General features: G+C 39.1%; 1 protein-coding gene across 1 annotated transcript; it reads right to left on the minus strand.

Annotated features, from left to right (window-relative positions):
* Window positions 1–699: 699 nt before the first annotated feature.
* prkacab (protein kinase, cAMP-dependent, catalytic, alpha, genome duplicate b) lies at window positions 700–20,512 on the minus strand. Its single transcript, XM_040004871.1, has 11 exons — window positions 19,670–20,512; window positions 18,181–18,242; window positions 16,370–16,498; window positions 12,937–13,035; window positions 11,589–11,671; window positions 10,964–11,090; window positions 10,341–10,436; window positions 7,873–7,995; window positions 3,388–3,447; window positions 3,186–3,290; window positions 700–3,097 (listed from the first exon to the last, which is right to left on the minus strand). The coding sequence occupies exons 1-11, from the start codon at window positions 19,713–19,715 to the stop codon at window positions 2,972–2,974; spliced, it is 1,056 nt and encodes a 351-aa protein (XP_039860805.1). The 5' UTR covers window positions 19,716–20,512; the 3' UTR covers window positions 700–2,971.
* Between the last annotated feature and the right edge of the window lie 1,143 nt (window positions 20,513–21,655).

Consider the following 21,655-nt stretch of genomic DNA (forward strand, 5'->3'; position numbering starts at 1 on the left):
GAAACCTCAACAAGTGATGTAAACAGTTTATTAATAATAATAATAATAATGGTTTTTAAATTAACCAATAAGCCAGCTGATGACTACAACTAGGCTTACAGCTTGCAGCTCTTGCCACCATTTATCTGCCACTATGATTTTGACGTCAGATTCATTGATAAAATCTGGAGTTTTTCAGCTGGTTAATCTGCCTCAGTGAGAAAGAAGGGGAAACATTAATACAGGAGAGACATGTCGGATCCATGTTAGTTGCCTTGTAAGTGACTCATTTCTCTGTGAAGCCCCAGGTTTACTGTGGTAGTTGGTTTGTGGTCATTTAACTTTACTTTTGGGACTATGCCACACACAAGCACAATATCCAGTAGCCTTAAAAGTGACCCAGCATTATTGTCCTAGTCCATTTATTCTGAAATGCTGTCTCCTGTTTCAGTTGATATCTCTTTCTCTCTGTTAAATAAACTAATAAAAGGAAATTAAATACACCACATCACCCGTGTAATTCTGACAGGCCTTGCAGAGTCACAAACAGCCTGCGTTACAAACTGTACATTTATGCAGAATTTAAAGGATGTGGGAGATGTAGGACTTTGTTTTTTGGAGCTTGACCCATGCAAGGCACTAATAAGATAACGCAGCCTCTGATGCAAGTTTACTAAACAGTAAAGCTGAATCACCGGAGTGGTCCTTTAAGACCTTCAGCTGACACTGTGCTTCTGTGATGCACATTCTCAAATTGATCTTTTTTTTAAATAAATTACCACACTGTAAATCTGGGGTCACGCACAGAGTGGGAAAAGAGTGTTGATAGAATAAATAAGTAAATATGGCAAGTGGACAATTAGCTGTGGGGGCTATTGTTCCATATTACAAATGATAGACACAAACCATTACACATAACAAATGTGTATCCTGGAGAAAATGCTTGATATATATATATATATGTTTTTGCTATCTGAACTGTTTCAGACTCGAGGGAAGTATGTGAATTTATATTATCCAGTTTATAACGATGGGAGAAAAACCAAAGCGCCTGTATAAATCAAATTAGGAAACCATCATTATTGTGGCACATTAAATTACAGCAATAAAGAAGGCATTTTGATGTCTGAAACGAACATCAGTGTCACTTTGTTTTATCTCATAAATTGTGAATGAACAAATCCTACAGTAACGACCCTCTCTGGCCATTGCTGAAATATTCTGTGACCATAGCTCAGGAGCCAAGGAGACACTGAATACCAAAAGTGCTATTTGTTGTATTCTTCAAATCAGCAGGTTGTATACCGTGCGCTATGATTATTTTTCTCTCTTCTCAGTATTAGCTCGATTCACCGCCAGAAGCTCTAGCTTTCACTAACTTGTTAAATGGAGTGCCAGTCATCTTTACATCATCACCAACACACAAAAAACAAAACGGAACAAAAACTGTGCATGTTTAAAACACATAAACAGTAACAGAGCTGCTGTCACATATAAGACTGTCACATAGAGTGTGGTCCTACTTTACAAGTGATAAGAAGAAAGGGATGGGTAATAAGATGAGGTGAACATGAATACATATTTCCATTGAAGACCATAAAAGCGCACTATCCAAACTGCCATCAGTGCCTGGTCAAAATGCTCTGAAGGCCACCAGCCGGAAGCAGTTCAAGGTAGTTTGCCTCAAGCGGTCTCTTTCAGTTGGAGTAATCAAGGGCCAAAGGCTTGATTCAGTAAGCAGAATCACTGTGGCCATTACGTAAACTCTGAGCCGAGACAGGAAGTGCTTTCATGAAAACAAAGTTGTCGAGTCAGTTAGCAAAATCAAATCTTCTGGAAGGGCAAACTGTGGAAGACGCTAACCAAAAGTCTGAATATTCCCTTTTGTTTCTCTTAATTTGAACCAGAACTTTAAATTCCCAAATCCATATCACAGATTTACCTGCTGATCCTAACGCTGTATGTTAATAAAATGTCTATTAAGTGATATGTTCAAACCTGAGATACCATTACGTTACAGTGTTTCTTTAAAACACCCTTAAAAACTGAGTTAATTCCATCCCCTTACTCGTATTTCCTTGTTTGTTAGCGTGACATGATATCATTGGAGCCACTAGTATCTAATAACATTTAAAATGGAGTACCGTAGATATGCACTAATTCTAACAATGATAAGAACGGTAGATGGATAGTTACACAGTAAACGTAACTGACTTTTTTCCCCCTTAAAACATCATCTGTCTCTCGATGAAATTTATTTTGCACACACAATGCATTAATTTTTTTTTGGTTTTTTTGTTGGCCCATCAAGCCTTAAGTTATGTCGTGTGTCTATGATATGAAAGGGTAAAAGTTTAAATTCTGAAGGAAAAATTGAGATAAAACTGCAAAATGTAAAGTCATCCAAGCTGAAAGTACATATGTGTGCAAGACTTATTAAACCTGCTACTTACATGCCCTTCCTGCTTAAAAAAAACAAAGAGCATGTTAGCCAGTTGTCGGTTAAAATTTAAGAAACTTTTGTCCAGACTGAGACCTAAACTTGCACAAAACTCATTAGTCTTCATGTAACGACTAAGAGACTGGACTAGATCAGCACAGACAGACTGATTTCTCTTTGCTGCGGTGTGAATATGTCTAAAAGATGGATTTAAAAAAAGGAAAAGGAAAAGGGAAGATCTCGGGTGAAAATGTGTAGAGGCAACTCCAAATTAGTTGGATTCTCAACACCCATGAAGCACACCTTCATTATAAAGGGATCCATAAATAAGACAGAATAATAAATAAAACACAACAAAAACACAACAGAAAAGGCAACACTGCTGGTTATCAGTCTCCTTGCTCTTTTTTCCTTCTCTATCCGATTTTTCCTCTTTGTAGCTGGTGCTTGTGATTGGACAGGAGACAGTACTTTCTCCTTATGTCTCCCACTTGACCAGCCTACCTTTGACTCTCCCTATTTCCTTCTTTCTTCCTCTCTTGCTCTCTAACTCTAGAACTCAGCAAACTCCTTGGCACATTTCTCAGTGAAGGAGACGCGAATCTCCTCCTCCTCGTAGTCGTCGAAGTTGCTGGTGTCGCCTGGTCCTTTGAACTTGGGGATGAAGGGAGCTTCCACCTAAAGTCACATAAAGGAAACTATTATAAAACAAACTGAAGGGAAGAAAAAGTCTCACATGCCACACAGTACACTCACCAAAACATACCTTTTTCTGGTAAATGGCAATCCAGTCAGTTGTTGCAAACCACTTGTGTCCCTTGATATCATTGACCCCATTTTTGAGGTTTCCATAACGTTTTGTGAGATCCACCTTAAAATAACACAAACATATTTTTCCTCACGGTCACGTTAAAGAAAAAAATAAAATGTAACCTAAACGTCTGAATGCCTGCGGTATTTGCTCTCACCTGTAACAGGTTCCTTAGGAGGTCTTTCAGGTCTGAACTGAAGTGAGACGGGAAACGAACCTAAGGGCAGAGCACAAAATGAGGAATGAACCAGTGATAACTTCATGTAGTGATGAGATTCAGGCTCTCGGGTTCGTTATCTTCTGTAGTGAAGCACTGGTAGATTCTTATAATACAATGACATGGCTCTATGTAGTTCTGGGAAAAAATAAGTACATCCTATGAATCAGTAGCTTGTAGAAGCAGCTTTTCCAGCAATAACTTCCAGTAATTGTCTTGCGAGAGACTTCCCAGACTTCTCACATTGTTGTGGAGGATTTTTAGCCCACTCTTCTTTACAACGGTTGCTTCGGTTCATTGAGGCTTGCTGGCATGCATTTGTGCACAGCTCTCGAGTTCCAGCTACAGTAATACAATCAGGTTTAAGTATGGACTTTGACTAGGCCGTTGCAACACCTTGAACCTTCTGTTTTAGATTTGCTCGTGTGTGTGAGATGACTTTCTCGTTGGTCAACCAAGCTTCCTTTGTTGGAAAAATGGTGTCACATTTGACTCTAGAATAAGCACACAATAACAGAAAAACAAAACACATCACCCCTCCACAGAGTTGATTAATGGTTTGAGGTGTACGTGCTATTATGCTGTGTCTGGTTTTCTCCAAACGTGGAGCTGTGCATGTACAGGGAGTGCAGAATTATTAGGCAAATGAGTATTTTGTCCACATCATCCTCTTCATGCATGTTGTCTTACTCCAAGCTGTATAGGCTCGAAAGCCTACTACCAATTAAGCATATTAGGTGATGTGCATCTCTGTAATGAGAAGGGGTGTGGTCTAATGACATCAACACCCTATATCAGGTGTGCATAATTATTAGGCAACGTCCTTTCCTTTGGCAAAATGGGTCAAAAGAAGGACTTGACAGGCTCAGAAAAGTCAAAAATAGTGAGATATCTTGCAGAGGGATGCAGCAGTCTCAAAATTGCAAAGCTTCTGAAGCGTGATCATCGAACAATCAAGAGTTTCATTCAAAATAGTCAACAGGGTCGCAAGAAGCGTGTGGAAAAACCAAGGCGCAAAATAACTGCCCATGAACTGAGAAAAGTCAAGCGTGCAGCTGCCAAGATGCCACTTGCCACCAGTTTGGCCATATTTCAGAGCTGCAACATCACTGGAGTGCCCAAAAGCACAAGGTGTGCAATACTCAGAGACATGGCCAAGGTAAGAAAGGCTGAAAGACGACCACCACTGAACAAGACACACAAGCTGAAACGTCAAGACTGGGCCAAGAAATATCTCAAGACTGATTCTTCTAAGGTTTTATGGACTGATGAAATGAGAGTGAGTCTTGATGGGCCAGATGGATGGGCCCGTGGCTGGATTGGTAAAGGGCAGAGAGCTCCAGTCCGACTCAGACGCCAGCAAGGTGGAGGTGGAGTACTGGTTTGGGCTGGTATCATCAAAGATGAGCTCGTGGGGCCTTTTCGAGTTGAGGATGGAGTCAAGCTCAACTCCCAGTCCTACTGCCAGTTTCTGGAAGACACCTTCTTCAAGCAGTGGTACAGGAAGAAGTCTGCATCCTTCAAGAAAAACATGATTTTCATGCAGGACAATGCTCCATCACACGCGTCCAAGTACTCCACAGCGTGGCTGGCAAGAAAGGGTATAAAAGAAGAAAAACTAATGACATGGCCACCTTGTTCACCTGATCTGAACCCCATTGAGAACCTGTGGTCCATCATCAAATGTGAGATTTACAAGGAGGGAAAACAGTACACCTCTCTGAACAGTGTCTGGGAGGCTGTGGTTGCTGCTGCACGCAATGTTGATGGTGAACAGATCAAAACACTGACAGAATCCATGGATGGCAGGCTTTTGAGTGTCCTTGCAAAGAAAGGTGGCTATATTGGTCGCTGATTGTTTGTTTGTTTTGAATGTCAGAAATGTATATTTGTGAATGTGGAGATGTTATATTGGTTTCACTGGTAAAAATAAATAATTGAAATGGGTATATATTTGTTTTTTGTTAAGTTGCCTAATAATTATGCACAGTAATAGTCACCTGCACACACAGATATCCCCCTAAAATAGCTAAAACTAAAAACAAACTAAAAACTACTTCCAAAAACATTCAGCTTTGATATTAATGAGTTTTTTGGGTTCATTGAGAACATGGTTGTTGTTCAATAATAAAATTATTCCTCAAAAATACAACTTGCCTAATAATTCTGCACTCCCTGTATGGCCAAACTTGTCCGCTTTGTTCTTATGTGTCTAACAGTCTGTACTCACAACAACATTTCACGCACAGATTTATCAATGTTTTCGTAGGTTTGTATTTTACATAATTAGAAGTCCTTCAGACTGTGTGCATGACATAGGTCTTTAAAATGAGTATTACTACTTCTACTATACCACTGCTACTTATTATTATTATTATTATTATTATTCAGTCATCATTTACAGTTGACCGTAAGGCCCCAAATACTCAGAATTACAATTAAATAAATAAATTTAAAAAACAAACTTCAAAATAAAACATATGTAAAAATAACTTCAATCATTGTCTGATGTCATAACTTATCTTCTAATATTCTCTTTTTTGACACTATACCACAGATGATGGAGAATTTTGAGGCGTATTTTTGTTTTGTTTGTTTTTATTGCCGTGCGTTTCTTATCTGGGTTTGACAGATCATGTGGTCCATGTCCTCCACCTAATTTCTTCTTTTTCCTGTAGTTTGTCTTTTTCATATCAACTGATCCACAGTGACTAGCTCAGGCTAAACATTATTCAGCACCCGAGTTATGTTTCACCCCGAAGCAGCTGATTAAGAATGAGGCTGATTTATTAACATATACATGGTGGTAAGAAAAATTGGTCAGTGTGCACCTGTCATAAATCTGACATTGATTTTCCTCATTTCTTTGTGCAGTATACCAATGTTTCCATGCACATATTAGTAAATGATGGTCCCAGAAGTCTTATTCAAATGCAGTTTTGCAAACCTAAGCTGTGCTGCTTTGTTCTTTTTAGAAAGAAGTGGCTTTCTCTGGCAACTCTTCCAAAAAAGTCATACTTGCTCAGTCTTTTTCTATTTTTAATCTCATGAATTTTAATTTTTAAGATGTTAACTTAAACCTATAGAGTCTGAGATGTAGCTTGTTGGTTCTTTGCAATCTCTCTGATCATTGGACGGTCTGACCTTGGTGGGAAATTGCTGGGAAGGCCCAGAGTGCTCTTACCACCCAGTTTCAAATATTTTTTCCACATTTGGGCTACATCCACACATACACAGGTACTTTTTTTTTTTAATCCAAGTTGATTTCCATCCACGTTTAAATGCAAAAAAAAATCTTAGACACTGTCAATTTCATGCTAAAGTGACAGTTGGTGATATAACCCAACCATGAAGAAATGTTGGCCAATAAAAAGCCCACAAACAATAACAAGGCACACAGTCTGACATAAAAAAAGAGAGGGAGAGATAAAGGTGCACAGCTTTCATGTTGCGAGAGAAAAACCTAAATGTTCCTTGTCCACACATAAATGCAGATATATAGATTTAAAAAATTTTCACCCTCAAAGGTATTTTTCAAAAGCTGTTTTCAGTGGTTCAAACTGCCACACAGTGAAAGTTGAGTTTACTAAAATACTCATACACAAGCGAACATAACTTTGGATCTGCATGATGTCAAAAGATAGCAGATAGTCTCAGTATGGTTACCTCAGGTACAGTGAACACGATGCTATTCAAATTCTTTGTGTGAGGTGGACAGCCAATCAGAGGAAAGATGAATTAAAGAGAGGGTGGCTTCAAAGGAGGCAGAGCCAAAATAGCTTAGTTCAGACAGTGGATGAACTGAGGTGCTGTATCAATGGTTGTTATAAAATACATAAGGATTATTTTGGAATCTGAATCATGCAACACAACTCTATTAAAGTCCAAATATAAAATTATGGAACTGGAAATTATCACAATACTCCCCTTATAAATATACAAGAAATAAATAAAGGAAATATGCTCCTCTTACATCCTCCCTGATCAGATTTATTATGCTGGATCAAGGCTCTAACTGCCAGGTTCTCTAATATGATGGCGTAAAAAAATTGCTGCTTTTTACACATCTGGAAACAACAATGTGTGTGGAACAAATACAATGCAAACCACAGAGTATTTTCAGAGACCAACAAAGGAAAAACATGGCTGAACAGATCAAAACAGATGCTTCTACTTGGTCCGTGTTTCTGTGGTAAAAACACATTTTTTGAAACTACACCATACCCACTCTACCACAAAAAAAAAAGAAAAAAATATTGCCCAAAACTCTTTCAGGATTAACCTAAAACTGAAATTTAAATACAAAGTAAACTAAAATACATTTTTACAACAAAAAAAACAACCTAATATCACATCATGAGTCATGTTCTCTTGTGTAAAGCATTAAATATTAGCACAAAATGCTAATCAGACAGTCAAACTCACCTTCCCTGAAACAATCTTTTCATAGATCTGAATGGGCTGATCAGCAAAGAAAGGCGGGTACCCTGCTGCCATCTCGTAGACGAGTACACCCAATGCCCACCAGTCTACTGCTTTGTTATACCCCTGGTGGATGTAGCGGGGGGCATGACAAGGATGGAGTAACGGAAGAAGAAAGAAAAAACATTAAGTTAATTTAAGTTAAAATATAAAATGATGCAGTAAATGTATATTTCATCATATGTCTGTAATGAACTGTGCACACGAGTAATATCAACAAATGCACCAATTCCCCAGAAACCCCCCCCCCCCCCCCCCCCCCAGAAAATAAATAATGAACTATCTCGATAGTCTGTTATTTACAGTAAAATTACAAATCAATAAAGTGGCTTGTTTTATTCCACATAATTAATTGTCAACTCAGTATCTCCAGATTATAAAGTGTTATATAAAGCTGCACACAGTAAGGATGCATTCACAGCCTGTTAGCCTTAGTTACTGTCAGTTACTGGACAGCTTGTGTCTACACGTGTCTGTATCATAGTTAGTACACATGGTTGGAGTACTTGGACCAAACCTTTAAAAGGTCCACTCACACTACACTCGAGGTCCCAAATGAATTCCTATATACATGGTCTCAGAGACTCAATTTTATTCAATCCTTATTCCAATCTAACTACATATTAGCTTTCCAAGATATCTTACACTCAATATGTTTTCCTAATGCAAAGTGCAGATATGTACTGCTACAATGTTCGACGTTCACATTAAGCATAGCCAAACTTTTAAAATAATAAGGCTTCAGACAGCTTCCAACACCCAGTTTCTGGCACTCTGTTTAAGCTTGTGGATCTGCATGATGACAAAGACACCAAGAGTGGTCATCTCAGATACACAGCTTTTGCCTGAGCACATAAGCCCCACCCACCTGCTATTCAAATCATTCATTTGTGAGTTGACTTAAAGCGAGGGTGGTCTCAAAGGGAGAGGAGTGAAAACTTGTTTCAGTCACAGTGGAGGAACTGAGGGGCTGCACCAAGTCCCAGAATAAGACAAATGATTACCTCGAACTGTGAATCATGCAAAACTACAATAATAAAATCCAAAAAAATAAAAATACAGAGCATGAAATAAAGAGAATAGCTCCATTTTAATAATGATATGTCAGTTTTCGATAATGATATGTTCACTTCTTGTTGTGAGGAGTATCTTGGGATGCCTTTGAGACAAAAAGCTTGTCTGTTAAGACTAAATTTGGTGACTTGTGGTACATTTTATTATATACACTGGATTTAATAATTGCTTTAATGACTTTTCCTGTCTGATTGTAAACATATATTTGTAAGTCATTCAGTCATTTAGCGGAAACCTCACTTACATTATAGTTTGGATTTATTGGAATTAAAAGTTTAGCCACATTATTTAGTATTGTTTATAATATTGGGCACTACCATTCAACACCATTTGGATGAACTACTTTATATAATTATTTGTGTACCATTTAAAAGTTGCTTATTTAACGCCTCCACCCATCTCTGACAGCAATTTTTGATCCTACATTCAACTGTTGGGGAAAAAAATGAGGAATGTGAATGTGGCAGTCTTCCAGTGACCTGAGCTACAGAGAGCACAGTGAAAATACTCTCCCATCATTTTGGTGTTTAAGAAAGAGAAACTTGAACCTGCTTGTCACTCACAGAGTCTATAGATCACAACCCACCAGGGTTACAAAGCCCATAAATGTCTCTATATACAAACTGCAGCGCTTTAAATGTTCTTTTAATACTTATTGCACAATTTTGAAGTTGCTGGCACGTAAGCTTCCCAAAGCCTGGCATCTAATGAGGATGCTGCCAGTCTGTGCAAACAACAATATTCTTAATGAGTTTTGTCATCAGTGTTTTGCTAACATATGTCAAACACTGAAGAGACCTGTGTGTTCTCTACTCAGGAGTACACAACTTCTCATCTGTGTGCACACACATTCATAGAGCATCTGGGGTGGGACTGATACAGACAGATGGGCAATGTTTTTGTGTCACAACGCTCCCAGTATCTTAAAGCGTATATGCACATGTAGAGTGAACCGCAATTTGCTTGTCAAAAGTACTGCTAAAACATGTCCTGCTAGGATTATTTATATGACTGTATATTACTGCAGATTATTTGTGTGATCAGCTTTAAATTCACAGGGGTGTAACGCTGGTATTATAGTTTGCAAGTAAGCAAAGTAAGCTATTGGACCTTCACATATTTTCACATGATTTTTAGGACTTGTCCTGAAAGAAAAACCAGCAGTTATGCATTTGTCTTCCAGTTGGACTCCAAGCAAACTGTAAAAATGTATAATAGAAACAATCTTTCCTATGAGGTACCTACAGCTATCCACAAGTGAATATAATCCTAGCCTTAAAAAACGAAGAAGCCTCTACCCCAAGCTTAAAGTTAGTTCAGCTGGCTGCCAAGCGCACCTTGCTGAGAATGATCTCTGGAGCCAGATATTCTGGGGTGCCACACAGTGTCCAGGTCCGGCCCTTCACACGTTTGGCAAAGCCAAAATCTGTAACCTAAGAGGGGACAAAGAACAATGACAACGACAGTGAGTAAAAAAAAAAAGAATAAAAAAAACACAAACAAGAAAAAAAAGAAAAAGAAAGAAAATTCAAATAGGCTAAATAACACCACATGAAAGGCAGCAAGAAAGAGAGGCACTAAAAACAGCCGCATCAAGGGAAATTGTCACCAGCTGTTATGCAACAGTTCGCCACTAGAGGGTGGTACACCAGCACACAGAGACGATTCCAGATTGAAGAATACCTTTGTAAGGTTAACGAATCTCACACTGAAAATAAATGTCCTCATATCTGTTGAGCTGTACGTGGCATAACATATTCTAATTTAGAGCTCTAGAAAACTCTTACTGTGATGATATTTTTAAATTATTTAAGTAAAAAGATGTTAGATAAATGGAATAAAACAGATGGATTAATGTGTGCTAAAAAAAATTACTGTCAGTTGCAGACATAATAATTATGGAACACAAATTCATCAGCACGGTCTGTGAAGGATAAATAATTAACAGTAAGTTTGTTACCTGTATGTAGCCCTGTTGGTCTATGAGCAGGTTTTCAGGTTTCAGGTCTCTGTAGATCAGGTCCAAAGCATGGAGATACTCAAAGGTCAGAACGATTTGAGCAGCGTAAAACCGAGCGTGAGGCTCACTGCACATAAACACAACGAGACAAAAGGGGATCTGTTTGGTGATCGAACAGTAGAGATGACTTGAGTCTAGCATAGAGATGAGAAGAGCTGAAAATACTGCCGTAGGTTAGGAGACATGATAGAAGAAAGAATACTGAATGGGAATTAATACATGGAAAAGATGTAGGCAAGCAATACTCTACATTATACTATAATCTGAAATAGCATGACATTTGTTTGCTGCTTTGGGATAAGCCAGATCATCTTGCAACTTTGGATTAAGCTGTTAATTAAGTTATAATGTCATGTAACTCTAGACATGGATAGTATAATAATTCTTCTGGGGAAAAAAGGTTTTTAAATCTTATTTTGTGACACAGTATCCAAACTTTTCTAGAGTTGTTGTGCTTTGTGCCTATGTAGAATACAAGATAACAGAAATGCTTTCAAAGTCCACTGTTTACTCTTGTAGCAATCCACAAAATGCTTCTGGATATAAACTTTATTCAAACACTGACCTAAATCTGCCAATTCTCCGTAGATGGGAAAACATCTCGCCACCTGGCACATACTCCATCACCATGTAGAGGTTAGTGTTGTCCTGCGGAAAGGAGGACGAAGGTTAGTGGCACTCACACAAACACACAAAAGCATGCCCATGTATGGATGCACTTCAGGTACACACATATACAGGAGTTAAAACTCAATTATGTGAGCTAAAAAAGAGAAGAGCAATTTCACCAGTTACCAAATTGTTTAATCTAGCTGGTATTTTGCTAGTTAGCATTAACTGACTATTGTTTATAGTATTGCCATATAAATAATAAAGTACTTTAACCCAGGAACGTTACTGAAGGCCTGGTTTGTATATTGTGTGTTGTTTATATCACAGTTTTGCAAGATATAAGTAGTGTAACAGACTAACACAAATCACACTGCGTATGTTTTGTTCTTGTTGACTCTTCCTCCTGTTTGTAGGACAACACACGTGGACCGGAATATTCTGTTAATAGGTTTATTTAAGGTGTCTAGGATAGTCAATCCCTGGCTTTCCAGGTGCATCTAAACAGCTTAACCTGAATAAGGCATTAATTGGAGTATAGCCATCAGCAGGATTAGTCTGTGCACGTCCATGTCACACGCTCATGTGACATCTAAAGCCAACTTCACCATGTACTTACATACAACTCAACAGGACTGACAGTGGTGATGGAAGGGGTAGTAGACTGAAAGATTAATGCACTATAAATTATTTAATTTTAATCATTAAAACAATCAGAGTTGGTGCTCAATTTTCAAAAATATTACAAATAGGCTTCTCATCTGCTGGCCAAAGATACTTGTAAACACTTCCAAGAGGTCTTCAAAAACATGCAGACTTAATGTGACCACTTAGTTCATAGTTTGAATAAATAAAGCAAATTATTTTTTGAATTAACTAATTTGTGTGTGAGTAACCAAACCATCATCGGATCTGTAACAAATTTTAGCCGTTTTCTGCTTATTATTGTTTCAGAATCATTTTAAGTACAGGTATGCATAACACATGTTAAACAAAGCACTGACCATTGCCAGCAGTGACCAAAGTAACAACTAGCAGTTGAAAATAGTATTTAGTGGCAAGTTAGTAACTTCAGGAGTTGGTTGAGACCAGCACAAAGATGGATATATATTAATCAGGCAGCTAAGAAACAGCTTCGAATGGATCATAACATTTGTCTGTGGCTTTTTAATGAATTAATAAGCGAAACTTTGCTAAAGAGTTCTTTTATTGTTATTTTAATTGTGTGAGAAATTAAGCAGTCACTCGCTGTCATCAAACAACCACAGGCATGTGTGCTCTCACACACCTAAAATAATCCATACCTTGAATGAGTACTCTAACCGCACCAGAAAAGGGAAGCTGACAGCCTGAAGAATCCTCTTCTCATTTAGAGTGTGCTCTATCTGCTTGAGCTTGACCACCTGAAAGGCAGAGAGAGACAGAAAGAAGAAGGAGAGAGGGAGTGAGAGAGAGACATTTTACCCAGTAAGACAAGAGTGTGAAATTTAAGGCAAATATGAAACTAGCAATTTTCATTTAAATACATATCTGTTAAGACATCTCTCACAGGTTGAAGTAATATGATGCTGCCTATGGCCCAATCATCACAATATTTGAGTGTTTTTGCAATTGGAGGATTATAACATGGGTGTCTGTGGCACCATTACTGGAAAAAATGCTGTATTAAGTTACTGATAATGAAAACCGAACATTTCCTATTGCTGCATCTTCCCATTAAAACCATTTAACTTTTGAAAAATGAGTTTGCTTTTATTATGAAGTATCAGCTGGAAATGCATTGTGTTTGTTACTGTTATCATTCATTAAAAATGGATCAACAAAACAATATAACTGACATATTTCTTTGACAGCAGATCAGTTTGAGATACTGCAGAAAGTAATGGAACAAGAAGCAACAGCCAGAGTGAGCTGTAAGATGAAGCGCTGCAGGCAAAAGACTGCACACCTCCAACAAACTTCTTTCACTGTACCCTTCTGCTGACATTCAAAATCATATCTCAGCTGCTCACCAAATGATAAAAAGACTCTTACTTATTACATTACTTCTTTATGAAAAGACAGTAGTATTACTGTCTCCAAAATTGTGTAACTTTAACAAACAGACACTCCAGGTACAGCAAGACATCTGTGGCATTTACGAAAACAACCTGAAGTCCGTATTCTCAAGATTTCCCTCCATAATTAAGACTATAGGCCAGTGTGCTATTGTGCCATGTCTTTGAACTTTAAAATAACTATGAAACGTGTTGGGGTTTCATGGGAAATCAGCTCCAGAAGTAGTTTAGATGAAAGGAGGTTGCAAGGCGGATAGTGCAAAATTTAACAGGAAACAAGAGTTTGTGGCAGATTTTTGGCTGGGAAGACTTATGAACATATTCTACATCACCAGTTACACCAAGGCTGCATCGGAAAGGTGGCAGCACCTGGTTAAAATAGTATTCTCTTTTAAACCTCACTTGGTATGCCACTTGGGCCTCTCTGGCGAGACCAATCACAGATACTCCAATTCCACCACTTCCATCTGTAACAGACCAATCACTTCAAGGACACAGGCTCGCCCGACCCCCTTTATAATAAGCCCTGGCCCCACACCAGGCATTCTTGCTTTCTTCCCTGTGAAGATCATTAGAGCTTAACCAGTGATCCTGGACCAAGGTTATCCACTTAACAGTTTACAGATCCAGTTGTGAAAGGTATTCCCTGAACATTTCTGGTTTCAGGATTACTAACATAAATATTTTTATTTAATTATATTTTAATTACGTCAATATATTTTTCTAGTAAGCAGTCATCGTGTTGTTGCAATTCTGCACCTTATCAAGTCAGCATATCAAGTGAGCTTGTGCTTGTATAGCTATTTGCTAGCTGTCCAAGCTGAAAATTGGTGCCTATGGGTGCCACTGCATTCTCTCAGGGAAATGGTAGTGGTAGCAAGGTTAGGGACGTTGCTTTTGCTGGTTGAATATCTCAGGGAACCCCCCCCCAACCCCTCTGAATCACTTATGTGGGTGTCAAACATGCAAAGGCATCACATGGGCAGACAGAATCCTGGAGTCGCATTTGCAAGTGCCCAGGGCCTCAAAAGCCGATCCCTGTCTTTCTGACACTGCAGCGAAGCTGAGCAACATACCCAGCTCAGGTTGCACTTGCTTGGGGGATATGATCAAAGACCCCAAGGCTGAACTTAGTCCCAGTCACAATTTCTCTAAATATCTGGTAGCTATGTCTCACTGGAGTGACCCATAATTGTTCATAACCAGTGTCCTCTTATGTATGGTGGTTATGAGGAAACAGATGCTTGATTGAAAGGTTAGAAGGCTGTTTTTGAGGGGAGGGCTGTCAGAGGTACCTGGCCCCAGAGACTCATATAAATTAGCAAGAGCTGATGGCAATTTTCTAAACTGAGGCACAAAGGCAAGTTTAGGCCTTCAGGGATTTTTTGGTATCTTGCCATAGTTCCTGTTTGCAGTCCCTTCACTTGCCTTTGTGCCGAGGTTTAGGGAATCTAGCTTAGCTTTTCATTAGGGCTGTGACACTAGATGGTGGAGGCTATAGTGATGGCATGATTACCAGTGCAACCAGCATTCACCAGCATCCACATTCTACCAGAGAAATGGCTTCCTTGTGGGGCCTTGTTAAGGGTGTTTCTGTGGATTACATCTTTGTTATTGCTAGTTGGGCATCCCACACACTTTTAAAATTGTACTGTTCTGATGTAACTGCGTCCTCACTTGCATGCTCAGGCCTTAATGAGGCCTGCTAGCTGAACGTTGGGGTTGGTGTGAGGTGTCGGCCTTCGAGGTGCTATTGGCAGGAGAGCATGCAATTTGGGAGTGAGCTACATTTCCAATAGTGCGATACCAAGTAAAGCTTAAAAGGCAATGTTTGTTTACCAGGGTAACCCCAGTTCTCTGAAAACTGAGGGAGTTATTTCATCGCATTGCCCTATTTGCATGTGCAAAAATGGCTTGTATGGGGCCAGAGGCTATTTTTAAAATGGTTTGGGGACCCTATCTCCTTGAAGTGATTTGGTCTGTCTTAGATAGATGCGATGGTAGTTTAGCTTCTGTGAAAGTATTGGGTTTACCCTGGGAGATGACCCTGTGGACCAAAAACTCCATCTAAATTGTTTACTAAAGTTAATTTTCAGTACAACAGTATGTTGCTGTGTATGCAGAGGCAATAAATAAATAAATAAATAAATAAATAAAAGTATAATGCCCACCTCCCTGAAACAAGTGCAACATAGACTTTTTTGTGAAAACAGCCATAGCAAAACAACACCATTGTGTTCATGTACATTCACTCTCTCACTCTCTCAGGCATGTGTTCTTGATCTTGCTAAAATCCCAAACTCAGTGTTTTATCAATAAGATGATAATTAAGCCATAATATAATTATATTGTGGATTAATTATCATTTTATTCACAGATTAAGTCAAAGATTTATTTTAACTGAATATTAAAATTACTCTGGTGTTATCCACGTAAAGACAACCTCTGCTCTGTCACTGTAACTAATCTCTGCTTTCAGCACAAGTGGGTTCAGATAATAATTTCACCTGTATTTGAAGGGCCTTTAACAAAATGCATAAAAGAATAAAATCTTCCGAGTGCAGTATTCACATCAATTACATTTCTGTTTTCTGTGGGAAGACAAACTAAAAAATGGATGGGAGCGCATTTAAACACCCCAATCCCTCTGTGATTCTGGTGACCCCTGACCCAGACTGACCTTCTGCTTGTTGAGGATCTTCATCGCATAATGTTGTCCTGTTTCTCTGTGCTTCACCAGCATAACACGACCAAATGAGCCCGTGCCCAGGGTTTTCAACCTCTCAAACTGCTCCAGGCAAGCAGTGTTCTGAACAGACAAAACAAAAATGGTTAGCTGATTTTTGTGAAAATGGGATATTTAGGGTCACACCAGTAGCGAGTTTTTATTTTCAGCTACTCGTGTGCTCACATTTACCACTAATTCTTGTATTTTCATGGTATACATTCTTTGCACATGTCATAAACAAATATGCAATAGATAATATATATAAATTAATATATTTGGTATGTATGGTTTATAATTTCTTAATAGAAAGTAATACACATGTGCATACAGGATACAGTGTAAATTTGAAGAACAATAAAGAAAAAACTTTTACTCATGTTTGTGGTACCTGAACTGTTTCTCAGGCTCAGATGGTCCCAGAAACTTATTTATCATAAATAATTGATGTTTTCCTACATAGAATCAAATCATTCTTAACACTCATATATTTTTAGATACTGTCATAGACGTTTTTGCATACATATGTGATAAATATTGATTTAGGCTTAGATATTCAGCTTTATCTCAAAAGTCAAAACAAAAATATTGCCTTCACTGCAATTTTTATACCCAGTGCCATAGTTTGAGCTGCTCAAGTGTAATTGGATCATTGCTACATAACCTGTTTCACTGACAGCTGTGGGTTGTTTCTTCATTACTTCTTCCGAAGTAGATTAAAAAATAAAAACGTTTTGGAGATGATTTCAAGTGTGGTACATGCATTTGGGAGCTATGAACCCATAACATGTGTTTGAAAGAGCTCTCATTTCAAGTGAAACAAGCTATCCTTGAGACCAATTTAAAAAAATGCAGTACTGATGAGCTTTGCTCAGTATTACAGTATTGCAATGGGCCCTTTTATCATTGTGTTAATTTGTTCATTTGACAATCTGAAAATAATAAATAAAACTGAATAAAAATTCAGTATATTTTTTAACCCCAAATTCATCATTTAACTTCAATAAGCTTAAATAAATACTAAAAAAAATAAGCCAGTGTCCCAAAACATACGGCGAAAATTATATACAGTATAAATTAAAACAATGTTGATACAGATTTATGTATATTTAATGGTTTAATTAATGTCTATGAAGAATATTAGGTGATCTAAAACAAGTGAATAAAAAAAACAAAAAACAAAAACACACACACAAACACACACACATAGCTTTAGGGTTGATACAGTTGACATTGCCCTGGGGATATTTTCTAACTTTCTTACTCATACTGCATACAATATGAAATATGTATACTGAATATAAATTTGCAGCATTAAATATTACAAAACATATGGAGTTGTTTTATGTCACAGTTTACTTGAAACAGTAACTTGCATTTTAAAAACAGTCAGACAGTAGCATCATCACTAACCAATAGCCAATAAACAATAAAACTGATGCTATTTACAAACAAATGTATTTATACCGCCATCTGTATATATTAAAATTATAATTTTCGGTGATTTGCATAAAGTGATAGCTGGTAATACTGAACAAATAAACAATAAAGACATGAAACAAGTGAAATTTCAGTAGTTATGATTGGCATTTTCAAAAACAGCAGCCCACACAGAAGTAATGTATATATTTCTTTGGCCATACAGAATTGGGAGTGAAAATTCTGTTTTTCTAACATGAAAACAAAGTTAGGATTAAAGTACAAACAATAAATCCTGTGTATCATATTTCTGAAGCTTAGTGGGCAGACTTAGTACACACACTAACCTGTGCAGGATTCTCCCACTTTTTGAGGAAGTCCTCTTTGGCTTTAGCAAGGAATTCCTTGACTGTGGAAAAAACACACACCAGTGTTTACATAAGAAAGGCTTTAGTGGGGCATCTGTGTGTATACAGAAAGTGAAAAAACAGCAAAATAAAGAAACAGAACACCTACTTTATTGTCTGAAGTCAACAGCACAGAGTCTGACTAAAAATTGTTAATTAAATCAAATTTTATTCATATCCATCGTAAAACCACCTGCTCATAACTATTACTCACAAAGACCCAGTGGCTACATGGATGATTTGTCAGCGTGTAGAAAGTTTTGAGACGTACACTGATCGTCTTATCTGTCTGTAAGGTAATTCAGGCTGTTGGGATTTTTCTAAATGTACAGCAATTAGTCCAGATATGGCTGATAGTCTGAAAACTACATGCAGAATATTCTCAAGTGCAAAAAAAAATACCTGAACTTGAAATCTCATGAACAAGTATACTCATTTAAAAGCTTAAATCCCAGGACACATTTCAAAACACTTGTTGACCTATTAACTATCAACACTTTCCCTTCTCACCTTCACTAAAAGTGTCAGCTGCTCAGTGACCGGTATGCATTTATACCAAGTAGCTATGCCATATACTTAGATGTCTTGATTTAAATGTCAAGCATTTAAGCCTTTTGGAATAACTGTTTCTTTGATTTTCTTAAAAAGAAATCCATCACAGTATTCAGATTTACTCCAGTTTGTGACACATACATAACTAAATAAACCTTTACATATCATTTCCTAGTAAATTGCTATTTCAAAAATGATGAATTTAAAAACAAACACAAAAGTATAACCCCAGACATGAGCACACTCATCCTTCTATATTTGGACTTACAGTACAGCAGACAATCAGACTAGCTCAGTGTCAATCTGCAAACCTTAAGGGGGTTCACCAAACAAAATAGCCCCCACACTTTCAGCAGCATCTCTTTCCAGAGACAACAGGCACTGTGCGTTTGGGAAATATCTGACACATAGCTTGTTGTGATCTCGCCAAGATTTGAGTACAAGAGGATGTGAAGTTGCCAAGATTCTTGCAGCTTACAATAGCTGTTGGTTGTTTTGCACCTCGTGAAGTGATTTGGCTATGGAAACTGTACTACCACCTGCTTTATTATAAAGCAGCATCAACTGAATCCAAAGAAAAAGCTCTGTTCAAAGCGGAATACTACTACTGAGCACCTATTCATCTGTCTCTATATTATGAGGTTAGTTAATTGAAATGTAGCTGCCTAATTTGGGTTCTTGAAAGCTATCCTGACACAGGCTTATTTAAGGACTGAGCAGGATGAGTGGATCTTTTTAAATCAGACAGCAGAAATAGGCCGCTGCATGGAATGTTAACTGAAGCTAACATAGCCGCTGTGTCACACCGTCTCTGGTGATTTCGTGAGTCTGGAACAGAGCAATGTGTTATGTGTAGCGTACAGGCGACGGTACCCACCGCTTTCCATCTCGCTGCCCTTCCTGGCCGTGGGCGCGTTGCCCATGATGACAACCTGTCAGCGGGCGATCCGTGGCTTTTTGGCCGCCCTGCAGCCTTCTCAAGCCGATCTAATCTCGATTAGGTCTGTTCGGTATTTTCTAAATCCAAAAGCACCAAGCGTTAACTCCGAGGTCTTGGTCTTTAATAGCCTGGCAGCTGCTGATGCGGTGCCAGGGCGAGACGAGATGGTAAAGCGGGCTCACTCACTCCTCAGTCATCAGCAACCGATATATAGTTCAAATCCACGGGGAGGATACCTTTGAGGTATCTCGGTCGTTGGGGCTTCACTGGACCGTAAGGCCGAGCTCGGCGCAGATGGCCTGAACACGGAGGATCCAGTCTTCGCCTGTCCCTCCTTGCAGCCCCCGCCGAACGAGCCCCCCCGGCTCCCCACCTCTCCCCAGCCTAAAGAAAAACGACACCAGAGGCGGGGACGCGATATTCTCAGCCCAAGAGCCGCCACTTTTTGTTACCAAACCCAGCTTTTAAAAATTAAACCTCGGCGGGGTCCGACGACGACGGGAATTCACCCAAATCAACATTGGCCCCCCGTAGCCTCGGAGACGAGCGAGATGACGGAACTACAGTCGACTGAACGTCCCGCCTACTAGCCAGAACCGGTTTTTGATTGACAGCTGCAACCAGCCCGCGGATTGGCAACCTATGTATGCCGGTATCCCACGGAAGGCACTGATTGGCTCTTCGCTATCCATCAAGAGCGGCACCATCCTACCGCCCTACACAAAGCGAGTGAGGGGAACGTCACCGATTATTTTCCTCCCGACGACATACCCGCCCACTTTTCCTGGTTTCCGTCCTCCATTGGCTCGATGAGGGCGAACCGTGGGAATCTCGGCCAATGTGAAGATTTCCATTGGCTCTGAGTAACGATTGGCAGGTAGAAAAAAAACCCTCTTCAGCCCCCCACTCCCACCGCCACCAAGCGACTGATACACGTTTGGCCAAGTGACGTCAACCGCGAGCTATTTTTAGAAATGTTGGTCAGAATTTAACGCACGCGCGGCGCGGTCGGGCTGGCAGGACTTCTAAACATTTCGCAGACCGCCGTGCGTTAAATGATGAGTGTATTTAGTGAGAAATAATATTAGGAAACAAGACGGTCTTTCTAAACACTCAGAGAGAGATACCGTCTCTCTGAATGTTTTACAGTCACCGAAACCCTCCAACAGCCTCCTTCAACACAGCACATCCACCCCAGCACCTGGAACACCTGCAGGCTTAGCCTAGCATATGACCGAGAGTCCTTTTATGAACGGGACCTTCAAAAGGCTCGGTTTCACATGGATTTGCATCTAAATATCTAATTTCAATAACAATTTCACCTTGTGTTGGTAATTAAAAAAACAAAACAAAAAAACCTTATGGTATGAAAAAAACATCCATTCTATGAATACGAGATCTCTCAGGTGTTGCAGGGTTTGACACCATCATTTGGGCTCACACGACACCACCACGGTTATGTAAAACGGACTCAAAAACCAAATCACTAATTCTGCTTATACTTGGTTGTAACTTACATATCACAGTCCCCCCACACCGTACAGAGTGCTGTTAAAGGACAATTGAAGCTGCATATGGGTTTAACTGCTAAATATGAATATATGAAAATAAACTGGTCAACTGTGCAGACATGTGAGAAGTAGACAGATGGATGGATGGGGGAGTTGGTCCCTTCAACTAAGATAAAATGTGCAAGAGAGCACAGACAGGCCCCCCCTTCCTTTTGTGCAGCAGTTGCCTAGCAACATGAGGCTGGAGTGAAAATGGTGGTGCTGCATTTTATGAATGAAATCAGAAAACAGAAAGGAGCCAGAGATGGGAGGGCGAGGAGCGAGCCAACGTGCTGAGTCTCTCTACTGTTGCAGTGCTTCCTTCCACACAAGTCAAGGTGGAAAGCAGCCGTATGTAACATGTTCTGATTAA

Source organism: Simochromis diagramma, unplaced genomic scaffold (genome assembly GCF_900408965.1).
Source record: "Simochromis diagramma unplaced genomic scaffold, fSimDia1.1 OVJJ01000487.1, whole genome shotgun sequence".
In the NCBI taxonomy this organism is placed as follows: Eukaryota; Metazoa; Chordata; class Actinopteri; order Cichliformes; family Cichlidae; genus Simochromis; species Simochromis diagramma.

Excerpts from the sequence above, each read along its gene's own strand:
- prkacab (XM_040004871.1), bottom strand. The coding sequence starts at position 19,715 with ATGGGCAACGCGCCCACGGCCAGGAAGGGCAGCGAGATGGAAAGCG. Across the intron at positions 18,243-19,669 it reads GGGCAGCGAGATGGAAAGCG|TCAAGGAATTCCTTGCTAAA; the intron begins GTGGGTACCGTC and ends TTTTTTCCACAG. Across the intron at positions 3,448-7,872 it reads AAAAGATTGTTTCAGGGAAG|GTTCGTTTCCCGTCTCACTT; the intron begins GTGAGTTTGACT and ends CTCTGCCCTTAG.